Here is a 27,376-nt window from a genome sequence, read left to right as displayed (position 1 = left end):
CTTTAAAACTCTGGGATGTAATCCATCAATTCTTCATAAGGGTAGTTGTGGGAAATGGTTTCAGAATTAGAATTAGATAAGGTGATTAATATACAGGTGAACATGAAGTGAAAGGGAATAACATTCTTGATCTTTTGCTATAAAATCTGCTATAAAGCATATTATTTTAACTTCACAACAATAAGGACACAGTGTTCTTGAATCAGCAGTAACACCACATTGATATTACTGGGAGCAAGTGTTCCAAAAACTCTTCTTTATTTAGCTGCAGCTTAATTGAATTATGCAAATGATGATTAATTAGTTTGTTTATTCATACAGCAAACAGGACAAATCAATTAAATTTACGTAGTTAATTTATGGCACATATGCGCTTCTGTTCAGTACACTAATCACATATTCTATTATATTGAAAAAAGTTTTATCTCATGTGGTAGGGCTGTCCTATAATATTGCCCAAAATATTATCTATGTTTATCCTCTCCTGTGAAATTTTAATTTGTTTTTCTAAAGCCTTTTTATATACTCTTGAAGCAATCTTTTATCTAGACACAAGTGTCATTAATACAAATCTTGAATGATATTTAGGATCAAACTCTACAGCACCACACTTGATACCATTCTCTGGTTTGCTGATGCGAAAGAACCACTGAAGAGCAGAGTAGTTTTGAATTAGCTTTGTATCCAGATAGTTGTCATGCCATTTAGCAACAACTAATCCTATAAATTCAGGATTTAATTAAGAGCAAAGCCAACCAAAAACCATTTTTATCATGAAAGGTTGAGACACAAAGACACAGAAAAACTTGGTCCAGTGGTAGTTTATTTATTTTATTATTTATAAAGTTTATTGCAAAGTTTACTGTTGGCAACATATAGAAATAACTCTTAGATTTCTGCAGACCCCTTTGATATTCCAGCAATAATTAAGGAAGAACACCTTTGTTTTGTAAGCTCTTGCTTATGCTGTTTTGTTCCCTAGAATTAAACATGGTGCTATTTAAATATGATTGCTACAAACATAGCAGTTATTTCAGAAAATGGTATGTTAAAAGTAACAATATTTTACTAATAGTTAAAATTCAGAATCCTATTATATTCAGTGGCTCAGAAGCACAAGCTATCTATAGTATTCGAAAGCAAGAATGTCTAAGTTTATTAATTCAGTTTAGGACTTTGGGAATGAATTGCAGTAATCATTTTTACAACAAAGGAATGGAGGAAAGGAAAGAGATTGCTTGCAAACTAGTAAGCGGAAGAGTCAAAGGATCTTCCAAATTGGTTTACAGTGGAATAAATAATAAACCACCGTCAAGATACAGAAGAGGGGAAAACAGACAAGAGTGAAGTATCTGGATACATGTAAGATTATTGTGATTGCAATAGATTTTGATTTCTATAAATGTGTAATACTGTAGAGTTAACCACTGCATTAGATACTCAGGAATGATTTTCAAATATTTGTTTGTTTGCTTGTTAATGTTTCTTATTTCCAACCCCTCCTATCTCCCTCAGAGATTACTATGATGTGAACTATTCACAGCATACTACACTTTTATATGTGTATACCAAAGGGGGGGAAAGTGGTGCTTGTCCAGTTATTGAAATAACTCATAAAACTCCTAGCAGTTGGCTAGACCCCTTTGATATTTCAGCAATAATTGAGGAAGAATTGGAGGAACTGGAGTTCTAGTATCTGAGATTCAGTTTCCCTAACCTTCCTGTAATGTTCAAAACTTCTCTGTCTTTATCACAATATTTAGGCAACTTGGTTCCAGATAGAATGAGTTAGCTGTGATAAGTTCTTGAGGAGATTTTTTTTCAATTATGTTTAGATTAATACGCCCTTCTTCTAAGCTTTTCAAATGATTGACATTGTCTTAAATATTGTAAAGCTATTATTATTTTATCATTAATCTTTTTACCTGTATTTCCATATTCAGTTTGCATAAACTGCATATCAATTTGATTTAAAAGAACCTAGGTCAGATGTATTTTGCATCTCTTCAGCTACATCATTACATCAGTACTAAGATGGAATCCCACAAAAGTCAACAAATCAAAGCCAAAATGCATGTTAAAATCCTTTCTTTTCTTGCAACAAACCAAAACAAACTGAAGTGAATTTCCTGACAGTTAGAACAATGAATTAGTGGAAGGACTAATTGTGGGTGCTCCAACACTGGAAGTTTCTTTAAAAAAATGGACAATTATTTGTCTCAAATGGTATAGGGTTTCCTACTTGAGTAAGGGGGTTGGATTAGAAAACTTTCCAAGGTTCCTTTCAACTCTGTTATTGTGAAGCCACTCCCAACAAATAAAAGGATGAAGAATCATAGGCAAAATGATTAGATAGTACCATTTAATCAAAATGTAATTAAAAAACAAGGCAGGAGAGCAAAAAAGAATGCTGTGTTTTATAAGATTTTTAGAATCATAATGAAGAGGTGCGTTCTATATATTATACACTTAGAATGTGCAAGTGTGTAAAATTAAGACTATTTTTAACATAGTGGCTTCTACTTCAGTCTATTGTATATCAGACAAAATAGCAACAACCATCTTAGTGCCTTTTCATCAAAGATGAACACATTATCAAGAGAAGCAGAGGAAAGACTGGATACAAGAGTGAGAGTGAGTGAGAGTGAGTCTGATTTTTGAGGGCATGGTATTTATTAAATATAATACTGTAATCATATATCTATATAGCTAGTCCTTGACTTATGACCACAATTGGAACCAGAAAATTTGTTTGTTAAGTGGTGCAATCACTTAATTTTACAACCATTTTTTGCCACACTCCGTAAGCGAGACATGACATGCCTGTGACTTGCAACCACCTGCTGGCTTCCCCATTGATTTTGCTTCTTGGAAGTCAGCTGGGAAGGTTGCAGATGGTGATAATGTGATCCTGGGATGCTGCAACCATCATAAATACCTGCTGGTTGCCAAGCACTCAATTCATGATCAGGCGATGCTACAACAATCATAAATGTGAGGACCAATCCTAAGTCACTTTTTTCAGCACCACTGTTATTTTGAACTGTTGCTAAATGAATGATCATAAATCAAGGATTATCTGTATTCAACATGTGCTGTGTCCATGTTATGCAGTAGCATCATCAAATGTATCTGTTATTTTATCTCAGTCAGGTTGCTACAGCTTCATTGATCAAAAGCTTGCAGGACTCAGACTATTAAAAATCAGTCCTTAAAGGAAACCTAAAATTGTATGCATGAATTTGACACATGCTTACTGCAAAAGCAGGAACCTGCCGAACATACTTAAAAATAACAGTCCAAAATAAACAGGCAAAATGCTTAGTAAATTATAAAATATAACTGAAATGCTCAAGGTCTTTTAAATTGTTAAAAGACATCCCAAATTGCCAAGTCAAATAATGCTCCAAAAAGATTCTGGGTGCTTTTTATGTGAGAATCCCAAGGACTGGAATTTCCTAGATATTTGTTGAATTCCTTTCCTTGGAATTCAAAATCTGAAGTGCTACATCTCTGTAAGGTGTGTATGCATGCACATGTGCATGCCTGAAGTACAGCAAACCTCCAAATGACCACTAAATGTCAGTAAAGGTACTAGTCTTTCTGGGCTGCCTTGCTGTCCTCTAGTGCAGGGGTCCCCAGTGTCAGTCAGTGGACTGGCACTGGGCCGCAGCATGCCAGAAACCAGGCTGCGCAAAAGCGAAGCCCCATCTGCGGGATGCAGGCTGCATGTGAAACCACGCCCCCTCTGATCCATGGAAAAACCTCTCTCCATGGAACCGATTCTTAGTTGGGGCCCACTGCCCTAGTGTTCATCCTAATCTTTGCAGTCCATATTTTTTAGTCCTAATTAAACAGATTTGCTGTGCTTAAAGTCTTATAGATCGCAGTAGAGGGAGCTATCTGTAGAGCAAGAATAAACCAAACTTACCTCTTTGGAAAACAGTCCATTTGTCTTGTATGTAATGGGGGAAAGGGATATTGTGAAATAAGGAAATACGTGTTCATAACAAAACCCATGTATAAGGAACACTTAAGTTTTAGCTTTTACATAAACTGGCACAAAAATAAGCCTTTAATTTCATTTTAGCACAGATCCATAGGATCACATATATGCAAAAAGGCAGTCTTCTCTCATCATATGGAACTCCTTCTTTGACTAGGAATCCATTTTGGGGAAGATGCTGACTTTATTGTTTCTGCTCATTTTTCGTTCTGATTTACCCCTGGGTTGCTTTGTCTGGATCAGCTCCTCTGGTGTATTTCCTAAAGGAGGCAGCAGTCGTTTCTTACCATTCCGGTTTTCTGATAGCCACTGTGGGGGCAACTCAAAAGGTCCAAAGCCCAGTTGCGTAGAATACTTTTCTTTGGCCAATTCGGCTTCTGTAGAGAAAGCTGGTGCTATTTGTACAGCAGAATCTGCAACTGCGGGACACACAGACCTCTGAATTTGGGCTTGTTCTACATCTAAGCTGGTTGTAGGTATCTCTTCCTGTTGGCAGTCATTGGGGTCCACAGACTTAGCTTCATTTTCATCCTCTGTGGGCTTGAAAATTTGCTGCTGCCCAATGTGAAACATTTCTAGGAGTTGGCTGCCAGAACGACCATGAGAGTCCAGATTGGCCTCCCCAGCACTCCCAGAACTGACTATGTTCCTTCGACTATACCTTCGGTGTAATTGCAGTATCATCCCTACTAAACATTTCCGAACAGATTTGTTAACAGTCAGGAAGAGGAGAGGGTTGGCCAGCAGTGATATTTTAGGCAACCAGATAGCAGTGAGAAGCAAGTACACAGAGGTATCTGAAGAATCCAGGACAGCATGATAAACCACCATAGTCATATAGGGAATACTGCAGAAAATGAAAATAATAACCATAGACAGAAGCATGGCATGAAGTTCAGACTCTCTCTGGGAGGCATAAGGAATAGAGATTGTATTTTGAGGAGTTCTTAAGGCAGCTATAATGACTTTTTTCTTCTGGCTGGTGCTCAGTGCCTTGCGGATGAGGATCATAAAGAGAAATACCACAGTCACTGGTAAAATCACAGTGGTAAGGTTGTAAGTGATAATATATGCTAAATGGCCAATAGAGTAACTCCAGGGCCCAGTACAAGTGGATATAGCATATATGTCTGACACATGGGTTAGAGCAAAGACTGGAATGCTGGCCACCACTGCATGAGCCCAAATATAGATCAACAGATCTCGTGATTTGGCATCTGATATCTTTCTTTGCAGTGGGTATAAGACTGAATAGTACCTAGCCAAAGAAGAGAGAGCAGAAATATCTATAAGGGATACAGAAATGCCATTCCTTCTTATTCTACCAGATTAGACTCCATCTCCAAATAATTAAATATGCAGAATGCTATTCCTTGATCTATTATGTAGATCAAACTTGAACTATCGTCAAAGATACCAGGATTTAAGATGTTTCAATGTTACATCTAGTACAGATAATCCTCAACTTACGACCACTATTGTCATAAATTTTATATTGCTAAGTGAGACATTTGTTAAGTGAATTTTGTCCCATTTTACACTTTATCTTGTCAGAGTTATTAAGTCAATTGTTGTAGTAGTTGTGTTAGTAACACAGTTGTTACGTGAACCTGGCTTCCCCATTGGTTTTGCTTGTCAGAAGGTTGCAAAAAGTGATCACATGACCCCAGGACACTGCAACCATCATAAATACAAACCAATTGCCAAGAATCCCAATTTTGATCACATGACCATTGGGATACTGCAATAGTTGTAAGTGTGAAAAACGGCCAGTTGTCATTTTTCTCAATGCTGTTGTAAACGAAGGGTTGTAAGTCAAGGAGTATCTGTTTACACACTTTTTAGCCACTAATTTAACCCTATATGAAATAATGACAAATGCAACTTATATTGATCAATTTGTGTCAAAGATGGGGGTTATAATTTAGCCTGAAACTTCTGTTTTTCTGTATTATCTCATAACCTCTTTTGTTTCAAACTGGTTTGTGAATAGAATTGAATCAACCATGTTTCTTAGCATGTAGCAGTTCCAGCCAAGCTGTATAATTCACTGATGCATCAGAAAGAAGACCGTCACATTACAAAAAGAGTAGGTTTGCTAAATACTTAAATGTTGCATGTGACATGAAAATTCCACTATGGTACACAATAGCTCAGTTCACATGCCACATTAAGACATAATATAGTTTCTTACTTTGATCTTAGCATAAGATCATTGTGGTTTATAAATAATGCTTTATGATTTAACCTTAGTTTCGCTAGCTATGACTTTATTCAATAAATGATTATCCAGCATCAGCTTTGCTAGTAATGGGAACTAACAAATAGATAAGAGCAGTAACTAGCTAGTGAAAAATCAATAAAAAAAACTTTACAGATTCCAAGGCAGTAAAGTTGAGAGTTAGAATTCATAATACCTCTTAATAAGTACTTTAAAAAGTAGAATTGTCTTCCTTACTTCTAACAGATGCACAAAGAAGTTAAAACAGCCAGTCAGGTTAAATTAGCAGGGTTATTTAAAAAGAACAGCCAATACCCATATTATACAGATCAGTTTGTCTCTCTTAACACAACTCTTTTCACAAGTTGTTTACATTTGATTGTATGTGGAATCTTTTTATTTTTTTAAAAAGAAATATCAAGTTGATATGGAAATAAGACAAACAAAAAAACTAGAAAAATAAATCAGAGGAACAGTAGTTAACAGATTTGTCCAGGTTGAACTATGAAGGGAGAAAGCTGAAAGATAACCTGTGAGTAATCATAGTGTCTTACCGATCCAGAGCAATGACAGGAAAGCTAAGGATGGTCACCGAGCAGAAGACTTTATGCAAGAATTTGATGACTTTGCAGAAGATCATGGTGTAGACCCACCCACAGCAGTGCGGACTGGTACTGAGAACCATGTCAAAAGGCACACAGACAAGGCTGGCACAGATCCCAGAACAAGCCAGGTTCTTAATAAATCGGTTTGTTACTGACTTAAAAACTGATGTCCTGCATGTCGACCACAAGACCACAATGTTCCCTGGATGAAGAGAAACAAAATTCAAACTATGAAAATTAAGAAAGACGTATGTAATGATACAGTTACGAGTAATTCTTTCATTTTATTCAGCAAACAGCATTAACAGATTAATTCCAACATAACTATATACATTGCTAATCTTTCTCAAACTAGGATCACATTTAATTCTGTAGATATTTACCCAGAATAAAATGCTGCTCATTACTCACCCTAGGAGTAATGATGCTTCCGAGTAAGGACACTGGATTGCAACATAAGTTATAATTTCAATAAAAAGTATTCCATAAATGTTCCAATTTCTGAATAAAATGGCAGTTAATATAACAGATTGGTTCATTATTAACTGTGTAACTCATTCCACACAGTCCTATTTAATTAACATATATGCGACCTGACTCTCCGTGACTTTCAACATCTTACAAACTGTTTTTTTTAAATTGAAACAAGTAAATAACTCAAAGAACAGAGAAAAAGAGAAAAGAACACAGATGGCAGAGACAACAGACCCAGGGAGAAACAAAGAAAAAGATTAAAAAAACAGGCTTCAATTATGTTCACTACAGCCTATATGAAGAGCCATAACTTCAAATACCTCCAATACCCAAGAAGGGTTTGGGGCTGTTTGAATCTGTGGGAACCTCTTTCCAGAGGGTCTGTGTTACTACGGAGAAGGTGCATTTCCATGATCCAGAAAAATGGCGTGGTTTAATTGATGGAACCCAGAGTGATGGATTATTTGTCCAATAAGGATGGAGTTCCCTTGTGAGTCATTGCTCCCTCCCAATTCATTTTTCACCCATCCTTTGCATTTACAGCCAAGCTCTTTTTTTGACACAGATGTGGCACTTTCTCCTAGGCCCCCCTATGCCCAGGACCTGCTTGTCAAACGTTTTTTTTCAGGGGGATAAACCAACTGTTTCATGCACACATCTCTGACCCATTTGTGGCTGCTTTTCCTACTGGCAGGCAACACTTGATTGGAAGAGAAACCAAGATGGAAATTCACTGATTGCTTTCCCTTAGTTGTTCCATAGTAAACCATAACAGTATCCCCATTGTTACTCTCAATAGGCAGAGTAAGAACCAGCAAGTTTAGTTTATTCTAGCCTGTTTTTCTGCTGTCTCACTGACAGGAAGAAAATACTTTAATACAGTAACCTGGCTATGCCCTGAACAAATAAAGAAAGCAAAGCCAGACCACATTTCCAAATCAGTTAAATTTTTTATCTATTTTTCTTTGCTATTCTTTATATTTTATTGTCTTTTTGTTGGTTAATGTTCTCTTGTTGTCTGGAAGAGAAACACAAAGGAAAGTTGCCAAAATCATTCATCAGTTTTTCTTTTCAATACATGCTATAATTTATTCAATTTATTTCAAACTGGGGAGATGGGGAATGGAGTTGTATGTTGTGGATTTTTAATGCTGTAAGTCACCCAGATATTTCATGTGTGAGATTGGCACCTCTGTGTGTATGTGTGCGTGTGTGTGTGTGTGTATTATACATATACACATGTAATATATGTATGTATGTATGTATGTATGTATACATTCATTTTTTCTCATGGCATACATATAATAAATTGTGCATGTAGCAGATATTTTCTCTGGATCATTTGTGTACTACATTATATTAAATGAACTGTGATCTTCTTGACTGAGCTGTCAGTAAAGGTCTATTTTGAAATGTTGTGTGTTACTGGAGATATTTTTTTTTAAAGAATTTCATGGTGGATATATATTATGGACTGGCTTTTTTTTGCCTCCTTGTTCTATTCTTCATTGTAAGTATAAATATTTGAAATTGCCTGGCAGTAGGGCAAAGCAGTGTTAGTACAGCTAGGGAAAACAAATCTAGATGCAACAGTTCTAATTTGGGGAAGGTACAAGAGAATGAAACACGCCCAATAAGGTGGAAAAGGCTTAAGTAAAGGTTTATATGAAGTGTAGTTTCTCTTTAGCAGATGAGTTCTGAGAACTCTGTCACATAGGTATTTTACAAAAGGGGTATCTTTCAACCTTTTTATTTGGGGCTGTAGGTACTTAGTACCCAACCCCTCTCCTAGAAGAATGAAATGTTCTAGGAAATATTAAAAAGGCAGAATATTATATTTCCCGGGATGAGAAATGGATAAACATGGTTTTGGGGGGGCAGGAAGCAGACTCACTCTTAATAGCCCCCACCTCCTCAATAGCTAGGTCTATTCATAAGCAAATGCCTTCACTCAATATCCTTCAGGGCATAAGCCATAATAGAATTTGCCCAAAGCCCCTTCTTTACATCATCCAGCAAGATTCAACCAAGCTTGGAACTCAAAAAACAACCTACAAAGTTACCTCTGCATGGCTCCATGGGAGTCTGACAACCAATCAGCCTTAAAATGCTTAACTCTGGAGAGATCTTCTGAATGATTAAACAAGCTCTGCCAATATATTATTTTCTCCCCAGCTCACTCTGCCCATTAAGTTTATGGTACTTACCTATTAGCAACAGCTTCAAAGAGAGAACGAACAACGGAGGCTACTCTACAGTTACCATAGCAACAATAATCTCATGAAGCTAAAATCATTTTCTTTGGCTTGTCGATTGCTAACTGTGACTCAATCATTTTGCTTTATGTCTAACATGGCAAATGGGAACCTAGTACCATTTCTGTAGCAACTTGACTTCTTCAGGATTTTTTTTTCTCCTTATTGAACAGAAGAACAAGAACTCTGACTTATTCACAAATACACACTATGTTGTTTATTGACCTTGACAGCTAGCTTCAAATTATTAAGTTATATTTAATTTTACATGAAGTAAAGAATGTGGGCATGTTTACTTCTTCCCTGAGACTAGTAGAGTAGTCCTTGGTGGAAGAATACTAAACAGTATTTTTACTGCAGCAGGCAAAAAAGTTCTCAATCTCTTTCCCCAGCATAGAAATAATCAGATCTGACTAAATATTCATTTCCTATAGACTGGGTGAAACCAAGCCAATAGCAGTAACTGTGAGAGGGATCTTGGAGTCTTAGTGGACAACCAGCTAAATATGAGCCAGCAGTGTGCAGCAGCGGCCCCGAAAGCTAACGCAATCGTAAATTGTATTAACAGAGGGATACAATCGAGATCAAGGGAGATACTAATACCACTCTATCAAGCCTTAGTAAGACCACACCTAGAGTACTGCATCCAGTTTTGTTCACCACATTATAAAAAAGATGTTGAGACTCTAGAAAAAGTACAGAGAAGAACAATCAGGATGATTAGGGGATTGGAGATTAAAACATACACCGAACGGTTGCAGGAACTGGGTTTGGCTAGTCTAGTGAAGAGAAGGACCAGGGGAGACATGATAGCGGTCTTCCAATATTTGAGGGGCTGCCATAGAGAGGAAGGGGTCAAGCTATTTTCTAAAGTGCCTGTAGGCCAGACAAGGAATAATGGATGGAAACGGAACAAGGAGAGATTTAACCTGGAAATAAGGAGAAACTTTCTGACATGTGAGAACAATCAAACAATGGAACAGCTTGCCCTCAGAAGTTGTGGGAGCGCCATCACTTGAGACTTTCAAGAAGAGATTGGACTGCCATTTGTCAGAAATGGTGTAGGGTCTCCCGCTTGGGCGCGGGGTTGGACTAGATGACCTACAAAGTCCGTTCCAACTCTGATTATCTGTTGTCTGTTATCCTGTTGCCTTTGTATCAAGAGTGTTTCCAAATCCTAAATATAAATATTATTTCTCAGAAATGTATGAAAACTTATTTCTAATATGTTTATTATTATGAATGGGGACTGGAGAAAACAAATTTAATTAAAATTAAATGAGTTACAGTAATACTCTCCAAATGTACAGTAATACTCTCCATATATTCTGTCAAATAAGTTTTGTCAATTTCCTTGCCTATTCCCTGATGCCAAAGTGCTGTTTTTTGAAGCATATGTCAATATAGTTGTCTCTAGCAAGTTTTAATGAGATGAACAGGGTTTGGCTGCAAGAATTTCAGGAAATGAATGTGCTTAATTTAAAAGAAATATATATCCACATCTGTTTCTGATTCTTTTCTCACAACTTCATGTGAATTGGCAAGGAGGTCAGTCTTATTACTGATATTTGGGAAAGTCACAGCTTGTTGTTTACATAATCCATTTACATAATGGTGCAAGGGTTTTTGTAGAGCGTAGGGGAGTATTGTCTGTTTTGGATCACTAAATGGAAGTTAAGAGATCCAGACTGTGCACATTTAGTCTTGAGTAATATTTTTCAAACTTAGTAATGTTAGCTGGGTAATTCTGGGACTAAAGTTAAAGTTATCTTAAAGTTGCCAAACTTGAAAAATACTGGGCAAGAGACTGGTGTAAATTGGTAGAAATTATGTAACCTACAGAAGTCAATCCATCTAGAATTTTCAATCTAAGGTTCTAGGTAATCCAATAGTATACAGATGGAGTCAAAGGGAGGAAAATTTACTTCAAGGTTATCCAATAGTATACAGATGGAGTCAAAGGGAGGAAAATTTACTTCATTATGTACAATAACAAAGTTTGTATATGTGTGTGTGTGGGGGGGGGGACATAATAAGCTTATTCAAGAGTGGAGAAATTGTATCAAACAGTTTAAGGACCATTTCATCAGGTCCTATACAAATGTTCGAACCTCACTTTACAAATGAAATTAAAAAATAAGCCATCAACATATAATGATAGTTCATGTTCAACTCCAACTTGTTATGTTGAAAACATCTTCCATTTGTCTAATAAATCAGTTCAATTATTCCATTGCCACATAAAAAACAAGAGGGGATAAAGAACATGCTTGTTCCATGAGACATTCTGATAGCCGAAAAGGTAATTCAATTTTATTAGCCTTAACAAATAGAGTAGACCATCTTATATTAATCCAAGGACTCAAAATATTTTTAAATAAAACTGGATTACATTTTTTGACTGAAATATAGGCACATATTCCTCAACCCACAGGACCATCATTCCAGGTACCATTTTTTCCTGTACCATTTTTTTCCTGTTTCCAGAATGTCAATGAGTAATCTAATATCATCAGAAGATTTGTGACTTTCTATAAAACCAATTTATGACAGACCATGGCATAATTATCTACTTATATATATTTTAAAGAGTTTTTTTTAAGAAGAAAAATAAAATATAGTACAAACAAATATAAAATAAGAAAAAGAAAGTAATTAAAGAGAAAGCGGGGGGGCACTAAAGTAGAAAAGAAAAAGACAGAAAGAATTAGCTTCCAATCTTCTTCATAGCAGTAAGTACACTGCTCAAAAAAATAAAGGGAACACTTAAACAATACAATATAACTCTAAGTCAATCACATTTCTGTGAAATCAAACTGTCCACTTAGGTAGCAACACTGATTGACAATCAATTTCAAATGCTGTTGTGCAAATGGAATAGACAAGAGGTGGAAAGCATAGGCAGTTAGCAAGACATCCCCAATAAAGGAGTGGCTCTGCAGGTGGTGACCACAAATCACTTCTCAGTTCCTATGCTTTCTGGCTGATGGTTTGGTCACTTTTGAACGCTGGAGGTGGTTTCACTCTAGTGGTAGCATGAGATGGAGTCTACAACCCACACAAGTGGCTCAGGTAGTGCAGCTCGTCCAGGATGGCACATCAATGCGAGCTGTGGCAAGAAGGTTTGCTGTGTCTGTCAGCGTAGTGTCCAGAGTATGGAGGTGCTACCAGGAGACAGGCCAGTACATCAGGAGACGTGGAGGAGGCCGTAGGAGGGCAACAACCCAGCATCAGGACCACTACCTATGCCTTTGTGCAAGGAGGGACAGGAGGAGCACTGCCAGAGCCCTGCAAAATGACCTCCAGCGGGCCACAAATGTGCATGTGGCTGGTCAAATGGTCAGAAACAGATTCCATAAAGGTGGTATGAGGGCCCAACGTCCACACGTGGGGGTTGTGCTTACAGCCCAACACCGTGCAGGATGTTTGGCATTTGCCAGAGAACACCAAGATTGGCATATTCGCCACTGGCACCCTGTGCTCTTCACAGATAAAAGCAGGTTCACACTGAGCACATGTGACAGACGTGACAGGGTCTGGGGATACCGTGGAGAACATTCTGCTGCCTGCAACATCCTCCAGCATGACCGGTTTGGCAGTGGGTCAGTAATGGTGTGGGGTGGCATTTCTTTAGGGGGCCGCACAGCCCTCCATGTGCTCACCAGAGGTAGCTTGACTGCCATTAGGTACCGAGATGAGATCCTCGGACCCCTTGTGAGACCATATGCTGGTGTGGTTGGCCCTGGGTTCCTCCTAATGCAAGACAATGCTAGACCTCATATGGCTGGAGTGTGTCAGCAGTTCCTGCAAGATGAAGGCATTGATACTATGGACTGGCCGACCCGTTCTCCACACCTGAATCCAATTGAGCACATCTGGGACATCATATCTCGCTCCATCCACTAACGCCACATTCCACCACAGACTGTCCAGAAGTTGGGGGATGCTTTAGTGCAGGTGTGGGAGGAGATCCCTCAGGAGATCATCCGCCACCTCACCAGGAGCATGCCTAGGCATTGTAGGGAGGTCATACAGGCACGTGGAGGCCACACACACTACTGAGCCTCATTTTGACTTGTTTTAAGGACCTTACATCAAAGTTGGATCAGCCTGTAGTGTTTTTTTCCACTTTAATTTTGAGTGTAACTCCAAATCCAGACCTCCATGGGCTGCTAAATTTGATTTCCATTGATAATTTTTGTGTGATTTTGTTGTCGGCACATTCAACTATGTAATGAACAAAGCATTTAATAAGAATATTTTATTCATTCAGATCTAGGATGTCTTATTTTTGTGTTCCCTTTATTTTTTTGAGCAGTGTACAATCATAAATTTACCTTTCTCTAAAATTACATCATAACTTTCTTATACCTATCATCAAAACCATAAACCACATTCATTATTTTTCATTTTTATGCAGAAGGTTCATAAGGAATTTCCATTTAAGCCATGAATCCTCAAAGAAAAATCCCTAATCTCAAACGTATATTAATCTTCAAAATCCTCTGAATCAGTTTATATTTGAATTTTCCAGGTTTTTAAATGCGTCCACCAAACATGATAAATTGTCCCTTGTTTTTGCTCACATTTCCAATATAAGTTTGAAATGCTTCAATACATTCTAGACAATTTCTCTGGTGACGTACTAACAGTGTGCTGGAAACATAGTGGAGTAATATTATCAGTTATCTCTGCGCTAGGTTTGCTGACAAAATTTTTGTATTAATATTTTACAAGGAAATTGGGTGAGACCTTGCAGAGTCAGCAACTATGATTTTGAAGTAAATATCCTGCCGACTCTGCAAGTTCTTAGCCATTTTTTTCCTACTGTAAAATGTAAATGCAAAAAAATTGACATTAAGCTTGGCACCAAGAAAATTCTGTTTAGGATCTCTTAGACAAATCTATCCCTTGAAATGGCTATTTTGTCTCTAGTACTTTTTTAACATTTTAAATAATATTTTAATAAAACCATTGAAGGAGCTACTCAGGAGTTTCAAAGTTAAATATTCACATACTGATGACTCACCAGAAAGATTACATTAAAGTCTGCTTGAATGCATGTTTAATTCAGATTAAATTTATGAGCTCAAGATTAATTTGATGGATTTATTAGGGCAATAATGTAGATATGAACAACTGTTTCCCTGCCAGTGTATTTAGAATACTATATCCTTCTAGTTCACCTTCCCATCTACTGATCTGGGTGATGGTTTTATCAACATTACCATCTGATATTTCTGTTGAGTATCTGCATTTAAAGGTTTATAAACTGCCGTGCTCTATCACCCCCAGGAAAGCTTACAAAAATAGAACAGATTAAAAGTAAAGCAAGCATCACTTCACACTGGTTAGGAAATCCGATAAACAAGACACTGTATCTCCACTGAAATATATGTTTCTTAGCAATTAGAACACTTTTCCTTAAAGAAAGCAAAACAAACTTGTAACCATTCCAGATGTTGCTCATACCAGTATAATAATGTATAAATGGAATATAAGTAGGTCTCAGTTTATGACCACAATTGGGTCTGGAATCTTGGTCATTGAGCAAAGCAGTCAAAGACATCATAGTAATAGTACTTAGCAATAGCACTTAGCCTTATATACCGCTTTATAGTGCTTTACAGCCCTCTCTAAGCAGTTTAGAATCAGAATATTGCCCCCAACAATTTGGACCCTCATTTTACCCACCTCGGAAGGAGGGAAGGCTGAGTCAACCTTGAGCCTGGTGGGATTCCATCTGCCAAATTGCAGTAGGAGTAGCTTGCAGTACTGCACTCTAACCACCGAGGCTCATGTAACCACTTTGCTCAATGACTGCAATTTTGGCACTCTCTGGGTTAGGCAATCTTGTAGATTGTTAAGCAGACAAAGTCTGATATAAGGATCATGGGGGTAGCTCACGGGGGTGGGGGAGGCATTGGAAGGCCTTTTGCAGGCTACCGGGTTCCCAGCACATGGAAATCTGCTACAGCTTTAGAGGCCTTGACTGCTTCCCACCTGACAAGCCTGGGAGATTTCAGCCATGTATAGGGTCCACCAGCTGAAGCAAATTGCTGCACTTATCTTTCTGTTGGTTTTTTCTGCAGCTACTGACAGGCATAACCAATCTATTGCCTTCCTATCCAGGCTGCCTCAGGCCTTTCTGCAAATGGACATCTTTCTTGTGATCATTCTGAAGGGTCCTTCTCCAAATCGTGCAATTTGGAGAAGGAATTTTCCAAATGATCATAAGAATATCACCCCCTCTTGTGAATATATCCCTCCATCTATGAATAATCACAATAGCAAGAAGAATGCCTGCTGTCATTGTCTACTGATAGGTCTTAGGCACTGGAGCTATTGTATTTTTAAACAGAGGTTTCAGTCTAGTTTAGGAAATTTACTGGCATGGAAAAAGGATTGGGAGGAGCAACGGGAGGGTACTTTCTCCCACTTCACTGAGCATCCCCGCATTAAAATAAGCATCCCTTCTACTTCTTCATTCTAACTAATAAAAAAAATAAAAATGGAACCTTGTCTCATATTATGCATTATTGCAGTCCAACCTGATAGGGAGACATTTTGAGCATCTATTTATCCATGTAATTATATCATGTTCAGTCTACACTGAATCTGAATGTTATGACATACCTTGTCAAATTGTTTCCTGAAATCAGGATATAATGCTTTTAAAGCATTGCATAATCTACGGTGTAACTAAATAATAACAATAATAATATTTTTTCTTGATGATTTCATATAAATTTCTGGTAATCACCAAATAGTTTTTAAAGTGCTTACAAATCACTCCATTTATAATATTCTATAGTGGTCAGACATACTCATTTGTTAGTTCCCTACATTTTTCATTTTTTTTTGAAAATAAGGTTAACATTGCTGTTCTCTAGTCATCTGGCACTTAATTCATTCTCAAAATTAACATGTAAGGTTTTAGCCAAGCCAATTTCCAGTTGCTTCAAACTCCTAGAACGCTACTGATCTGGATCTTGAGTTTCAAAATAATTCAAAGTATTCCCTAATTATGCTTTTGTCAATTTCAAGTTTTAAAGTTATTTCTTCATTCTATTCCTCATAATCTAAAACACATTTCCTTTCATTGAAAAAAAGTAATTTGAAACAGGAATAGATTAGCTCTATCTTTTCTTTGTTACCCATTAAATACTTTGATTTCTCCACTGAAAATCTGATATTTTGATTCTATTTTCTAAGCCCTTATATGTTGCTTCTAGTATCAATTCATTCTGAGTTTTAGCTTTTTTTAACACTTTCCCTAAAGTATTTTATCCCTTATGTTTGTTGTGTTCTTAAATATATTTGTTTCTGTTCTATCAGAAACTGATCTCCCAGTCTCTCATTGAATGGTGAGATGATTAATTTTCATTACTGTATCAAAAAGCTTATACAGGAGAGGCTTTTTAGAACACAAACTATGAATTCACTTTATTTAGACCTCCAAGCCTGGATTTACCAGAATCAGCTGTTTTAGATTTTACTGTCATGCCACATGAGAATCTACAGGCTGTTGTGCACAGACTGTGGTTCCTGGTATCTGTTGCAATTGTTCAGATTAGCAATTTGGGGCTTTGTGCTGTGTACGTATGATATGTTTGGACACTGTAGCTAACTAAGTGTCCTGAAAAATGTGGACAGACCATCTTTTGAATCTCAGTGGACCAATGGAAGGAGTAAGATGAAACAGGTAAAGGGGTTGGCATGATTTGAAGAAGACAGTTTTTTTTCCCACTACTGAATAACGTGATCAAATGGAACTCTCTTGATCCTTGGTGACATGCAATTGTAATACATTGTTGAAATACGCTAGGGTCCTTACAAAGAGGGAGGAAGGGAGAAAAATACATCTAGTTCATCCTCTCTAGCCAGATGTCTAAATGACATAGTTATTCTGAAAATAAATGGGGAATCTACAATCAGCTTCTAGCAAAGCCTGATTTCTATAAAGCAGAATGAAAGATATCATAATGGGCAATCTTTTATACATAGACTATAATTTCCTATTATGATACTCTGCTTGATACTCTGTTTTCAGACATCTCAAATATAACGTAATTTAAAATTCCCCATCAACTACTAAAAAGAAGTACCCATGGTAGTTGCCTGCCATATGCAACCTCTATAAGGTCTTGATATTACAGTATACATGTAGAACACACAAAACATAACTTACTGCACTCAGGAGGCCCTAAGAGAAGAGAACAAAAAGTCCTTAAGGTTAAAAGAAAACTGAGGATCAGCATGCTGTTCCTTACGAAGCCACAGATGTTGTTTTATAGTTTCTTTCACACTTCTTGCAAGTTTGGATAGCTACCCACAATGCCTTTGGAAATCTGAAGAAGCAATTAATCTGAGTTCCAAACCTGGAACAAACTGTAATGCCTGATGCTCAGCAAATTAAAGGTGAATAAGAAATGGCAGTAGAACTGAGTAGCAAATGCCCACTAGAGGGATTGATCTGAAGGCAATATTCCATTTAAGAAGGAAGGCACCTGCTTAAGTGCCTTGCACTTGTATGAAACCTCAGTCAGATAACCCAAACATGATGCCGGAGAAGTCTGATTAATACTTCTCTTTAAAACAAATACACTTAAATACATGAGGAGGTGAAATAGCTTCAGCAATCAAAGGAAGATTATTCTTTTGCTGTAGTTTTCTTGATTTAAGCCGCCAATTGTCACACACCAAGTTTATCCTGTAAGGAAAAGTTAAGATATTGTATACCTACACATATTATATTTCATATCTTGGAAATCATGAGAGAGATAACCTAGTTCAGGAAACTTGCACTGGGGGAGCAAGAATTAATCCCAATTCATAAAGCAAAAGGGAAAAGAAAACCTTTTCTTTGGTTCTCAGGCTGGCTTGAAAATTCTGAAAGTTGAAGTCCACACATCTTAAAGTTGCTGAGGTTAAAAAAAAAAACTGGTATCGATCTATAACTGCCCACTGCTATTAGTAGAAGCAATCCCATGATCACCATGTTGATTCTCAGCCAGACCATGAATATTACTTGCCAAATTTTGGCTTCTATTCTTGGGAGCCAGACATGTATTTGGATATCATAAAGAGGGCTCTTAAAAAATAGCAGTTTGTCATAGGCACCAAAGTTGGAAAAGAGTCGTTACACTCAGTGAAAGAACTCAGCTATTGTTTTTGCAATGAATTTATTTAGCTGCAACTAGAACCTAATTCCCTCCTTTCTGGCAAAATCTTATATTCAGTGCCACAATCTTTTGAGCTAAGAAAGAATTACAATTTATTTCTCATTTTTCTTTCTGGATTATTAAAAACTGTTCCTGGATATTTAAAGCATCCAACTTGATCAATGAATAAGTTAGCTACCTCTATACTAGTTATTAGTTAGTTTCCAGGGGGTTATAATAAAAATTGTGGTCCCTACAATGTTGAACCAAGGCCCTAAAGCTTACTAGATTAGAATCTGTGACAAAGTAATAGCAAGTTCTTGTATGTGTGAATTTATCAGATGTTGTCAAAAGATGCAAACTTGCTTTAGCCCTTTTGTCTGCTGGGATCAAACTGGAAAGCTGACCAACTTTACATTGCTCTTTGTATTAGAATACCATTTGTAAACCAGTACAAAGACATTGATTTTTTTTTTTAGAGAAGGGCTCTTTAAGTTGAATTGAAGTCCACAAATACTGCAGTAGTTTCACAAATGCTTCAAGAGTTGTGATTTAGTACTGAAGACATTTTGTTGGCTTCAGCCTACAGACTGATACAAAATAGAAGGCAATTTAAATCACATAAAAGGAACTGTTTCTTTTTACAATGCAAAGTATAGAATTCACTTTCATATGAGGTGTCAGTAGCAGATCTCTTCATCAAATTCATGAAGAATTCAAACTATACTGTTTGTAAGTACTATTCATGCTGGCTATATTTTATCTGCAAAATTGGATACAGGGCTTGGTTTTGGTTTTGGTTTTTTGTAACACTTGCTGGTTACAGTAGTTTTCCATTGAATTTCATTTTCCACTGTGGAAACAATACCTTGGACAAGACAAGCAATCCCCAATGCTTCCTTTTAGAAATGTGTTTTATGTTTCTGTGTTATCGTTGAACAATTTCTTGTCAAGTACTAAGAAGAAAACAAATAATACAAAACAACCTTGGATTTTTCATGCTATCATAATTGGTTTTTTTTACTTCGCTCTTTTCCATTTGACAGAATAATGCTATTGAAGCAGGATCCAATCTGTTATTTTGGTTAAAGATTCAAGGGTCTTCTTATCTGCGGATGGGCTTATACATGGGTAAAGTAAATGGGTATACTTTTAAAAAGTATTACCATATATGCTTTCATTTCAAATGAATGGCTGAAATATATTTGCTTTCTGCATATGAAATGTCTTTTTTATCAAGAATGATCAATATTATTTAGTGTGATTAAAGTCTATATATTACAATATGTTTCTGTTTGGTTCTCTTTTTGGAAAGGGTAGCTTTTGGGGGGAGCTTCTTTTTATATACTAATGCATGAAAAAAAAGCAACTTTCTAACCATTACCATAAAAATGATATGGCTGAACTTAAAATAGGCAGTTTTATTGTAGATGTAGAAATTTTAAGTTAAAAAAGGGGGATTTCACAGGTTATTTTCTACAGCTGATTTATCTCCTAGAGACCTGTTATGGAAGAACCCAACCATGCTGAATCCCTGACCATTGATATCTCTTATTCTTCCTTGGCAGTACTCAGATATCACAGCTTGAAGATTCTTTTTTATTCTAGGAAGTGCACAAAAGGATCTGGTGGCTTTCAGCAACAACTAGGATACCTTGAGAATGAAAGTAGATGTTTCATAGACGTGACCATGATTGTTCAGGTACTTTCATCAAACCATTGTCTGATTCAATGAAAAGGCGTTATTGGCAAAAAAAAAAAAAAAAGTACCAGCACCTGTCAGTGGCTGCCAGTCACTACCCTGCCAGTAACTGCATAATACAAGATGGAAAAACTAATCGCATCCAGAATCGTTGTTGTCTCTTTATGTTCTTTTGAACACTATTATTATTCCCTGTGATGTCACTTTCCATTTTCTCCCTGCAGTCTATTTTTGGTTAAATGGATCTCAAGGTAATCAAGCAACCTAAAATTCTCCAGAATTCTTTTTATTAATTCAGATTTAAAATTGTTATTTTCTTCTTTCTGTTTGACTCTGAGCACATCGCTTTTCTCAAAAACTCAGCTGCTTACACACAGCTTACTTTCTTTAGTCTTCGTGGCCCTTGGGATATTTTTTTTCAATCTGCAAATTGTGGGAAATGACCAATTTTGGGTGAGTCAATTCTAATCAAAAATGATGCAAAATAGATATGCTAAGCATTAAAAATGCTTAAAACAGCTAGCTTGCAAATAAAACTGCTCTCAGAGCCCAGAAGGGCTGCAAACATTCAGCACATAGTTCTTTAGACACACACTAAAACCTATATAATGCATCCCATTCCCCCCAGGAAAAACATATTTTCAATACTCAGCATAAAACATTTTTTAACTTATACCAATCTTATTATCAGTAAAGAATGAGTAGGGCAATGGAAGGTCTACCCCACTCTCTTAAAGGTTGTTTAATCCTGGTCTGGGCTTCAAACTCTGATTTGATAAAAGAATGCTCTGAATTTCTTTTCCCTCTTAGCTGTTCTTTAACAGTTTCTCTATAGGATATAGAGAACCTAATCTGATCAGAATTTGTGTTCTCTTTTTCTTGAGCAAGATTAGCACCTAGCTTCACATCATATGCTATGCCCAAACAAATATAAGCCAATGTATAATTCATACAATATGCTTCGACGGTAACTTAATTCACATAATAATGCTGCACCCACAGACTATCAAATCCTTTCTTAATTTAGACTATTCTTGGCTTACAAATAGCCATTTCTCCTTTATGTATGGTCAGAGGAAAAAAGTGTCCATGTTCAGAATAAAGACATTTATCCTAACTATTTAATTAATTGTTTTTATAAATTAATCCCTTTCTACATTCATTGCACCCTATTTTTCCTTTTCAGTTTATTTTGCTTTATTAATTCAATATAAAACCAAACAAAATAAGCAATGTATAGTACAAATGATGAAGAAAGAAAAATAAACAAATTAAAATAAGAAACAACATATAGGACATATTTGCACAGATACATTCTCTCTCTCTCTCTCTTACACACACACACACACACACACACACTTCAATAAATGGGAGCCATATTTCATTATAACCAACATCCACAGGTAATCTATGTCAATACAGTGTACAGTTTGTTCATAAGTTGATAATAACATCAGCTCTGTATATAGATGCTATTTAATGGTATGCAAGATTGAAGTTATCTCAGATTACTCAATTTCCCCATTAAAAGATTGGTGTGCAGTCTGAGGCGGGGTTTGGACTCACTGCTCCTATTTGAATAAGAGATGGAAGCTGTGGCCAAGAGGGCCTTTGCACAGATCTATCTAGTATGTCAGCTGTGCCCCTTAATGGATAGCTGACGATTTGACTATTAATGCCCTATTCATCTTAAGAATGGATTGCTGCAATGTAAATAAGTCAATAATTCTTTATATAACTTAAAATCAATTCATGTCATGTCTCTTAGTGCATAGCAGGGGAGACACCAACTGGGCAAAATGATACAAAAGTTCAATGAACAAGTTTTGCAGCCGTTCATGGGGAACTGCAGAATGGATTTTACATATACAGCCTCAAAATGGCTTACAGTCTTAGAAGGATGGGTCCTCTGTATATACAATTAGTGTTTGTGCTATAAAAGTCACTATCTGTTTCTATTCTGCAACTATTTGATTTGCATTTTAATCTTTATTTTCTATTATGGATTTCATTTGATTTGCATTTGATTTTTCATTTTGTATTTTGTACTTAATTATTAATTTGCTCCAGCTCAAGTCTTTATAAATTATTAATTTGTTGCTCGTTCTGAAGGAAACTGCTTTAGTTCTTTCATTCTGTTTGTGTTACATGTATCAATGAAAATCTGTTTACCTGGAAGAAACTGTAGTGCGTATGATTCATTTCCAGCCATTGTTTAAAGTTCCTTTGGTGTCGATATTGTAGAGAGGTCTTAAATCTGAATGCCCTCCTGAGAGGAGAAGTAGCACACAGACTTAAGATGACCAAATTATCATCTATCATATAATTAGCAAACACTACCTATACTTGAGTTTAAAGATAGGAAACCCACTTAATAGCACAAAAAATTGCCTTACTTCAGACAGTACTCAAGAGTACATGGATGTCTTTGGAAATTCTCAATCATCCAGGTCATGACTGTCCCAAGGTACTTTTCCAAAAGGCAACAGAACTGTAGAAGCTTCTTGAAGGAGAAGTGAAATGTTTTCAAAGAAAGAAGAAGAAAAAACCAAGAAAGTCCCGTTGCCTTTTAGAAAAGCACCTTTAGAATACATGGCATTACAAAGATATTTTTATGCATAACATCCTATGGGTACAAAATGCTACACAATCATCCAGTTATTGTTAAACAATTAAATCCAGGAATTTTCTATGAACTCATATATCCCTGTTCATTCAAAAATTCCCTCTTTTCTTTTTCTTTTTTTAAATTTTTTTTTTGGCATTCATAGTATTACAGAGTTGAAGAAAAAATATTCATTACAGTCTCAAAGGTGTTTTTTCAAAAGGTTTTTTTTTTCTTGAAGACATTTCACTTCTGATCCAAGAAGCTTTTTCAGTTCTTCAGTTAAAAAATAAAATATCTTCAAGGAAAAACAAAGTCCAGTTGCCTTTTGCAAAAGCACCTTTGGCAGAACCATGACCTGGATGATCCATAGAAATTTAGTAGTGTTATATGTTCATCGGCAAAGTTAGTCCATATTACATTTTGCAAATTTATTTCTATCATGGTGGCAAACTGAGTTATTTTATTATACTTCTGTATCTTATATATCAAGGAATAACGATGAGCAGTTATCTTTTATAAAATGCCAGTGAACTTCATGTAAAATTAACTTAGGTTTAGTTCAGAGCAGATACAAAGAATACCAGCCCACAGGGGGTAATAGGGTACAACAAACAAAATATATCTGGAAGCATCACAAAGCAGGAACCTTTCTTGGAAAGAGAGATAGCATTATACAGGACCCAGGTGACATGATAAACATATCTAATAGATTAAAAAATCACACACAAATAAAAATAAACTAATATAGTAATACAACTAGGAATTCTAGGACTCACAAATGTACTTCCAAAACACTAGAAGCAACTGTATTTGGATCTAATAAGGAAGCACTGGATATGAAGAGAGAATTACAGCTGCAGCGAATTACAGTTGCCTGAGCTACAGAGATGCCTAGAAAACAGGGGTTTAGCTATAAATTCCAGGTATCTCCCAAAAGTATACAGGTGGGGAACTGTCTAAATGCATCTAGCCATTTAGTTTAAAAAATTAAACACTTTTAAAAGAAATTTCTCAGGAAGGCCTTTGACAAAAGAATTGTCTATACTAATGACCAAACTATTGTTATCTAAGAGAACAATCAACTAATCAATAAGTAGTAATCTCACTAAACTTGGTGTAGTAATTTTAGTATCAAATAAGCATATTTTAAAAGCCATATTTTAAGATATCAAACTTTACTGTATCCAATTGACAAAAGTGGAACCCACAGCCCTTCTTTTTGCTTATGTTTTGTGTTAGAAATTCAGTAAAATCCTCAAATATTTCTCTTTTAACTAGTCCCTCAATTCATAGTAAGATAAATGGCAGGGATGCTTTCATTATGTTTGCTTTCTAATAAACAAACAGAAAAGTTAAGTAACATCCAGACATGAACACCATACAATTCTTCAGATTTACATCCTACAACTCCGCATACAAGATTGCTACGGGAATTATAGCTTAAAACCTCATACAGATTTTCCAGGGACTTATATGTAATTGACACAAATAGACCATTTCTGTAGAAAGGTAGTAATCCTGAATGCATGATCAATAGAGTTGGCTTCAAGCAAGGAAAGAACTAATTTGAGATAGTGATTTCCCTGTCTAGAACAAGTGGAACCCACAGCCACTATAATATGAGATGCTGCAGAGGACTATCATTATGCAACTGGCCTGCCACTAGAAAACTTTTCTAGTGTTGCAGATGCATAGAATGTAAACAAAAAGCAGAACTAGTGCATTCATAGGGAACTCCTATAGGAAACTAGACTTTTTTTTTAAAATAAAGCTTTCTAAATGAATATGGGCAAGCCCTTATCTCTCCCTCACTATCCAGAAAGTTGAAAGTATCTGGACTTTTTTTTTTTTTAAGGTTACAATCCTGCATGGAATTTAGCTGGGTAATTACCTTTGCCTTTATTGGAAATAGGCCGGCTGTGCAGAAGATAGCAATCTCTGATGGTCAAAGCACAGCATGTTGTCATCTAGGGGTGGTAATCGTAAATCTGCTAAATGATCTTCCTTCTAAACGTGTTATCTCCTGTAAACCATAGCCCTTGGAACAGTTAAGTCCTGTAAACAAGACCACTTCAGAGGAGGAAAATAAATAAAAAAAACCCCACCCTGCAACTGTGTTTACTTACCCAGCAAAGAACCTATTAAGATGACAACCTGCATAACGGTAGTAAAATGTCGATAGGTTTGCTCTTCCCTATACGCCTCGTATTCTGACGTCCCGACCGCGTGGGCGCTTCGGTTGATTCCCACGATCTGAGCACTGGATGCGTTCAGGGAGCTTTTGACAGCCTGAAAGGGACCGCGCTCGCTCGCGTTGGCTGAAGCCCAGCTTGCATTGTAGCCCATGGCGGGGTGTCCTTCTGCCTCCCTCTTACTTAACACAGTCACCTCCGCACGAAGCCAGCGCTCTTCGCCGCACAAAGCACGCAGTTAGCACCTGCTTTTCTAAGCGCAGCCGTTTTTCCATTGTGTTTCCACTTAAATGTCTGGACCCTGGAGAAGCCGTCTGACGTTTCAGGTCTGCATCTCATTCCAAAGAGGGGCACACAGCATGGCAAAATGGGAGAGGGGGCGGGGGGAAAGCTGACTGCATCTGGCACGCCGTTGTCCCATATATCTGGCTTCAGTCCCCCCCACCCCACCCGCCCGCCTCCTTCGCTTCAATACCACTGCGCGCCCGTCCCCTTTCAGCGCGTTTGCACCGCCAAAAGCGCAAACAAAGCCTAGCTACGATCCATGCCATCTGCTCGTTTCCCTCTAGTACGTGCAACCGGCGTGCCTCCAAGTGGGGCGCGCGACGTTTTTTGGAGAGGTTCTTTCTGGCACCGCGAGGCTCAAGGCAGAAGCTCGCACGTCTTGGAGAGGCATTTCAGCCTATCCTTTTTTTTTTTTTTTTCCTAACGCGGATGCCGTTGCAAGTTTTCTGCGAGCCTCTGGTGGTTTCCGATCAGCGAGGCTTTAAATCAAGCTTGATTGTTCTCGGGCATTTCAAGAGCTCGACGCTTCTGCCTCTCACTTTACAGATTGGCATCAGCAACTGTTCAAAGGTTTGGGGGAAACCACCTTGTTCGCCTTCCGCGTTGACTGCAGGCAGTTTTCTGTTTTCCTAGAAAGCAAGCACGAATCACATGACACGCGTCCTTCAGCGGGGTGGCTCTGATTTAAAAAAAAAAATGGGTGGGGGGGGGTGAGGCAGCCATTTTGCCTTTTGGACTGTCAATTTAAGGACTGAATAAAACCACTTCGGGGAGGTGGAAAACTATTGTGCTGCAGAAAGTGGCTGTATTTATGTATATTAGAGAAGATAAAAGTTTAACCTACTGAAGTTTTAATTGACAAAGAACTTGGCAATTTAGCAAGCCTTGCAATACGTTTTTTTTTTAACCTCCCATTTGTAATACACATATAAAATACTTCTTTTAAAAGCATTTTGTATATGAAGTTATTTATTTAAGTGAAGGTGCCATTAACTCTCAAGGAGTATCCAAGCATTTGCAGTTTTCTTTTAAAACTATTGGAAGAAATATAACAGATAACAGATAATCAGAATTGGAAAGGACCTTGTAGGTCATCTAGTCCAACTACACCCCACCCCACCCCCCGCCCAAGCAGGAGACCCTACACCATTTCTGACAAATGGCGGTCCAATCTCTTCTCGAAAGTCTCAAGTGATGGCGCTCCCACAACTTCCCAGGGCAAGCTGTTCCATTGGCTGATTGTTCTCACTGTCAGAAAGTTTCTCCTTATTTCCAGGTTAAATCTCTCCTTGTTCAGTTTCCATCCATTATTCCTTGTCTGGCCTACAGGCGCTTTAGAAAATAGCTTGACCCCTTCCTCTCTGTGGCAGCCCCTCAAATATTGGAAGACCACTGTGGAAAGGGAACTCCACGAAGACAGTGGTGTCACTCAAACAGGAAAAGCCCAAAGGGAACATCAGACCAGTCATAAAACAAACTTACATAGGAAAAGGAATCAAATAAAAGGTATTAAAGAATCCCTATAGACAAAAGCCCAAGTAATTAAGAAAACTAGACAAATAAGAAAAGAAAACCCTTACAAACACAGGACATGCCAAAGAAGCAAAACAAACAGACAAAAGACACAAAAATATATAAATTATAAAAGAGACAGACAGCAGATTGCCACAAAACAAATATAAAAAAAAAACCATTGTAAAGCTAAAAGAGATTAGGAAAAACCGATAATACAATCTAACCACCCTGCAGAGTTTGCCTTCCGCACCCCGCGGAGTTTGCCCTCCAGTGGGAATAAAGACAAACTCCTACAGGATTTGAAACATTAAGCACAAATACAAATATTCACACGAAATCAACTCACAAA

The 27,376-nt window shown here is 37.2% G+C and overlaps 2 protein-coding genes across 2 annotated transcripts in view; both read right to left on the bottom strand.

Moving 5' to 3' along the window:
* FSIP1 (fibrous sheath interacting protein 1) overlaps positions 1–25,233 on the bottom strand; it is a 76,857-nt gene extending 51,624 nt beyond the window's left edge. The window contains exon 1 of the mRNA XM_087921823.1: positions 25,162–25,233. The gene's annotated coding sequence lies outside the window, so the exon portion shown is untranslated. The remainder of the gene's footprint in view (positions 1–25,161) is intronic.
* On the bottom strand, positions 811–26,141 carry GPR176 (G protein-coupled receptor 176). Its single transcript, XM_026710360.2, has 3 exons — positions 25,162–26,141; positions 6,782–7,034; positions 811–5,264 (listed from the first exon to the last, which is right to left on the bottom strand). Exons 1-3 carry the CDS (start codon positions 25,379–25,381, stop codon positions 4,160–4,162), a joined length of 1,578 nt encoding a protein of 525 aa, XP_026566145.1. The 5' UTR covers positions 25,382–26,141; the 3' UTR covers positions 811–4,159.
* Positions 26,142–27,376: the final 1,235 nt, after the last annotated feature.

This window comes from Pseudonaja textilis, chromosome 1, assembly GCF_049901715.1.
Source record: "Pseudonaja textilis isolate UNSWEBS1 chromosome 1, rPseTex1.2, whole genome shotgun sequence".
In the NCBI taxonomy this organism is placed as follows: Eukaryota; Metazoa; Chordata; class Lepidosauria; order Squamata; family Elapidae; genus Pseudonaja; species Pseudonaja textilis.
Note: the sequence above shows the minus strand (reverse complement) of the source record. Positions and strands in the feature narration are given on the sequence as shown.

Excerpts from the sequence above, each read along its gene's own strand:
- GPR176 (XM_026710360.2), bottom strand. The coding sequence starts at position 25,381 with ATGGGCTACAATGCAAGCTGGGCTTCAGCCAACGCGAGCGAGCGCGGT. Across the intron at positions 7,035-25,161 it reads CTTAATAGGTTCTTTGCTGG|GGAACATTGTGGTCTTGTGG; the intron begins GTAAGTAAACAC and ends CTCTTCATCCAG. Across the intron at positions 5,265-6,781 it reads CCTGTCATTGCTCTGGATCG|GTACTATTCAGTCTTATACC; the intron begins GTAAGACACTAT and ends TTCTTTGGCTAG.